Genomic DNA, 5,306 nt, shown 5'->3' with positions numbered 1-5,306 from the left:
ATGAAACCAGTTTTACTCTCCACCTTCAGTAAGTACATTTATCGCTTTCTCACAGTTGATTCTATACAGTAATCCAGCAGGACTGAACCTTACGTACATGTCAATAATGCTCGCTGTTTGTTCCAGGTTGGATCTCTGTCTTAGCCTTCGAGTTTCACTCTGTGGAGGTTCAGCCTGATGAAGAAGTCACGCTGCAGTGCTCCAACCTGAGCAGTTATCCTGTTCACTTATTCTGGTTCAGAAGTACCAACAGACCCAGCGCCAGCAGGATCTCATCTATGGTCAGCCCTGAGAGCAATGTGACTTTCTATGAAGGATTTCAAAACGGCAAATTCAACATGGCATCCAACACCTCTGTGCTATTTCTTGAGATCAAACAAGTGGATTCATCTGACTCTGGGCTGTATGTCTGTGGCCTGCCCAGTTCTGAAAAGTCCATAGTTTATGGTGCAACAAATTTAAAGGTTCAAGGTAAGATTGTTTTTATTTTTTCTCTATTGATTCATTTAAGGCAATTAAAACGTGTACTATCTTTATTACCAGTCAAAAAACTACAGATACTCTTATTTATTATTCCTGTTATTTATTCTTATTAAGTAATGTAATTTAGTTTTCGTTCTTGTAGAAGGTAGATCACAAAATCCATCTACTATGATCCTGGGCAGTTTAACTGTTTTCCTTCTACTGGTCATCACTGGTCTGATTGTCAAGATCAGGAAAGTTCAAACAGGTAGTTATGTGTTTTAAATTTAAACTAAACATGCAAAGGTTTTTAGTGACTAACTAACAGATGTAGCTTTTCTATCAAATAGCTCAAGATGATGGACAGAATCCACAACGCAGTGAGGTAATCTGTTTAAACCGTAGATTCAGATCGATTGATTTATATATTGTCTGAATCAATCATTCATCTATTAACATCCACTGGTCATCAGCAATCAGTCTTGGGTTGTGGTAACTGAATACATTTTTACATTTTTAGAAACTAAAATTAAATTTTGTCTAACCCTTCGGATCAGTCTAGACAGATTACCTATGACCTAGTGGATGTTAAGATATAAATAAATAATGTGCAGGATTAGTGACTTTTAACATTTCCAACTTTTTTATTTACAGAATGTGGACTCTGATGTCATGATCACTGCAGGGCTGAGTTTCCCTCCCAGAACAAAAATCAGAAGACGTGTCCCACAGAGAGAGCTGGAGACCAATGTTGTGTACTCTGCTACGAGATAGACTCACAGGAAAAGCAACACAAAAGCTCTCTCACACATGTTGACATTACTTGAGACAAAAATAGTGTGACTGATGGTTGATGGGGCACGAGCTAGTGAGGACTTTGATGTATAGCTTAGATTATAGTGAAAGTGAGTGAAGCTCTGCTGTAATAGTAAGACAGATGCAGTTTACCTTGTTTAACAGGAAGAGACAGTGACTGTGGTCTGACAGTCAATGAAAATCGCATCTCTGAGGCTCATTTTACAGACATTGTTAGTGGTAAAATTTCTGTGCCATTTTACAAGCATGATCAAGACTCTGCAGCAACCAAATTCATAATCTAAAAAGAAGATGCAAAGTCTTGCCACTGTGACATCCACCTGTCACAGCTACAGACTCTTCACTGTGCAGTTAAAGCTCTAATTTATTATCTTGAATCTAAATGCAAAAATGCATGTATATAATCACACATAAAATCTCATTAAAGCTGATGCAGTCATAAAAATGTGTAATTTTTTCTGGTTTGCTCACAACTTATGTGTAAAAACTGAAATGAACTACCATTCTGTGTGAAAAGATATAATATCTTTATTGATGAATTCTGGCTAATCCTCTGTTAAAATGCACCACACATAAGTAGATTAATTAAAATGTGATTATAACCTATATTAAAACCAAAAGACAACCGTGTGGTATATTGGAGCTGTACTCACAGCCAGAGATGTTTGCCTGCGACCATATTAGCAAAATATTCCAGAATCCTATGTTGTTCAGTGAGTTAAGCCCAACTATATCAGAAAAATAATTCAACAGTTTAAGTATATTTAAGTGTGTTGGGTCTGCGCTACCACAGGCCCCGCTGGTTTAGAAACTTATTCCCATTAACGACAACGAAGCAAGATAAACAGCGATTTTACTTTACTACCTCAACGTCAACGTCAAATCTCTTTCACTCTTTCTGGATGTTTGCTGTTCAAAGTCTCCTCTCGACGATCTTCTGGAAGCCCAGTAGCACAGCCCTCTGTGGGATATCTGCTGTGCTCCTGAAGCCTCTCTCCTGGCCTCAGCTTCCATCTTGTGGATGTTCCCCTGCAGTCGCTCCTTCTCACGACACCTGCAAGTTAAAAATTGATACTCCTCTTTTGTCACACAGCTCTTGCCATGTGTCAACTCCACACAATGAGACATGCACAAGAATGTTGTACATTCTCTCTGAAAAATTCTCCAGGGTTTCCCTCTTGGAGCAGCTTCACTCCAAACCTGTAACCCTGTGTCAAAACATTAGTCAGTGGTTAAATGTTAAAGTTTGTTTAATTCCCAGCTCCACCTGGAGCCTGTATCCTTGCCTGTAGGACAAAACCCTGTAAGTTAAAACAAACCTCACATTTGCAAACAACTGTAGCTCATAAGAGTAATAAAGTAGTCAGCATCACAGAGACAAGTACTATGTGCAGGTTTATTCTAAATCATGAAACCCCTACTTTTTTTTTTTTTTTTTTGCCATAATTTGCATAATTGAGCTCAATAGTGGTCAGATAATGAGTCCCATATTAAACTATTCTGTAATCACTGAAAATTTTATTTTTTCTCATGTCACTTGTCTGTCTGTGCTGAATCCTTTACAAGCACTCTTAAAGAAACATTAGAAGTAGCATCCTAGGTCAGGCCACGGTCATCCAGATTCCAGAGGTGCTGTAAAAAGCCATAAAGTTAACACTCTGCTGTAAAAAGAAGTAACACTGGTTTCAAACACAGTATGTCTCACACTGCATTCACATTTCCACTGTAACATTCACGTTTTCCCAACAACACAGTGTAATTGCATAATCAACACACAACCTGTAACAGTTTCCTTCACACAAAAACCCAGTAACCCTGTACAAAATATAAACCGATTGTCCTGCTGTAAATCACATGATTAAATTACATGATTAACCCTCTGCTGTAGAAAAGTAATGTAAATGTTAGCGCTGCGCAGGTGTAACACACTTTCTCACAGTGACCTCTGCATTTGGCAATACTAGGTCATAAATAACACACCGCTGGTAAATTCACAGACACCCAAAAAAAATTACAGCTAAAAGGTTAAACTTGCAGAGTTCACATAGTCATGTGACCCAAAGTTTCATCCTCTGGTCTCCTCCTGCTCCTGCAACAAAAGACACACACATCGATACATCCACCCCTTTGTCATGTCTGGGTGGGGGTTAACCTGGCATAGTGGTGTCAAGTCAGTCAACTCTTGTCAGTTTTATCAGTCCAGTCAGTTCCCTATTTTAATTTTCACTCATTCATTCATTCACTCATTGCTGATAGAGGAATCTATCATCACATTTCGCTTTCACCCTCAGCAATATTACGCCATTTCAAAAAAGAAAAAGAAGAATTTAGATTGGATTACCTCGCTGAATCCTTTTAGACACGGACTATTACACGGACTACTATATTTCTGATTGTCCCAATAAGTGACTTTCTCCCGAGGCCATTTTAATGTGGAGAAACTCACTTTGCTGGAAACGCATCTCCATCCAGTCAGGTGATGGGTTTTCTTTCTCTCTGATGCCGTTTGCACACACTGCTGCTGGACCTGCTCAGGACTCTGCTGTTGTCTCTTGGACTGCTGTCAACTGTTGATGTATGCCTGTACTTCTGGAACTGCACTCCTTGTCTTCAGGCAGAGGTTAGCTTCCGTGGAGCTTGCTTCTTCAGGGTGAGGAACACATAGGAGTTAAGTTGTAAACACAATTCAGCCAAAAATTCGGCCTGAGTGTTTCCTAATGATGTTAACCTATAATTTTCCTCCAACTGCTGCACGTGGAAAATTGATTCAGATCTGCCTTTCACCTACAAGTGACAAACTAAGACATTTTCATTATTCTCACTGCTTAAAACAGCACATCTCCTCTCTCTGGTTCTTGAACTCTCCTTTCTTAAAAACAAAAAGTGAGATTGCAGTTGTTTCAGGCTGAGAAACACCAAACACTCTTCATATTATCACACATATTAACACAACTATTTTATTTCTTTTGTGTCCACTAGGGAGAAGGTGACCTGCACAATCACCTCTTCCCCAGTTGGAGACCACTTCACACACACACCGCGACATCAAATATATTCACACTCTGTTTTTCATCTGCTTTGTTCAGAAATTCATTTCTTTCTTCAATGATCTACATACCACGTGCTGCCCGGTGAATACTTTTCAATGTATTCCATCCCCTGTCAAGGCAGACTTACTCAGTTTATTCCCCATTACAAGACAACAATCAGTCACACTCACACAGACCACGTCTGGCCCGCACTCGCTCACACGCCCGTTCACACACAAACAAAATAGGCACCGACAAGAGCTCTATCCTCCTTACATATTGGTGGAGAAACCAAACACTCAACACCCTCAGCAGCGGAGAAAAAAAACTCCTTTCGGTGCAGAAACCATCTTTAACCATCCTTAAAAAACTGGCGGTGAAACCAGACCTCCTTGAAAACTCGTCTCCCCCTCCTCAGTGGACGCTATGTATTGGGCTCCAGTTTGGAAGGACCAAATAAATGTTGGGTCTGTGCTTCCACAGGCCCCACTGGTTTAGAAACGTATTCCCGTTAACGACAAGGAAGCAAGACGAACAGCCATTTTACTTGCTAGCAAGGGAGGCTGGTTGGAACAAGGCTCTTGGAGCTAAACGCTCCTCACCCGTCTCTTAGCCAGCATCAAATAAACAGCCTTCCTTGCCGTCTTTTCATTGAAAGCAGTTACAGTACACACAAGCACCACCCATTCTAAAAAACTCCTCTGGTCACAAAAGATAAGGTACTGTGTTTGTATGTGTGTGTATGCCTGTGCGAGAATGTGTGTGTGTGTGTGTGTGTGTGTTTGGGGGTGCATTTGTGTGACCTCCTGCTTACCAAAGGGTCATAAAGGCAGGAAGCTTACTAAACAACAAAACAGAACCTTCACATAACACTACAGCCTCCCCTACCAACAGACTGGCTGGGGAAGTCGTCAGAAACAAAGGAATGTCTTTGATCCTACAGTTTGAACTATCCATCCATCCATTCGCTTCCGCTTATCCTTTTCAGGGTCGCGGGGG

At 40.5% G+C, this 5,306-nt stretch overlaps 1 protein-coding gene across 1 annotated transcript; it reads left to right on the top strand.

Moving 5' to 3' along the window:
• On the top strand, positions 1–1,236 carry LOC102303144. Its single transcript, XM_005952217.2, has 5 exons — positions 1–28; positions 127–471; positions 626–730; positions 813–847; positions 1,117–1,236. The coding sequence occupies exons 1-5, from the start codon at positions 1–3 to the stop codon at positions 1,234–1,236; spliced, it is 633 nt and encodes a 210-aa protein (XP_005952279.2).
• Positions 1,237–5,306: the final 4,070 nt, after the last annotated feature.

Source organism: Haplochromis burtoni, unplaced genomic scaffold (assembly GCF_018398535.1).
Source record: "Haplochromis burtoni strain Fernald_Lab_line unplaced genomic scaffold, NCSU_Asbu1 Contig_1379, whole genome shotgun sequence".
NCBI lineage: Eukaryota > Metazoa > Chordata > Actinopteri > Cichliformes > Cichlidae > Haplochromis > Haplochromis burtoni.
The sequence above is the reverse complement of the archived record's forward strand: the minus strand, read 5'-3'. Positions and strand labels throughout refer to the sequence as shown.

Excerpts from the sequence above, each read along its gene's own strand:
- LOC102303144 (XM_005952217.2), top strand. The coding sequence starts at position 1 with ATGAAACCAGTTTTACTCTCCACCTTCA. Across the intron at positions 29-126 it reads AGTTTTACTCTCCACCTTCA|GTTGGATCTCTGTCTTAGCC; the intron begins GTAAGTACATTT and ends TGTTTGTTCCAG. Across the intron at positions 848-1,116 it reads AGAATCCACAACGCAGTGAG|AATGTGGACTCTGATGTCAT; the intron begins GTAATCTGTTTA and ends TTTTATTTACAG.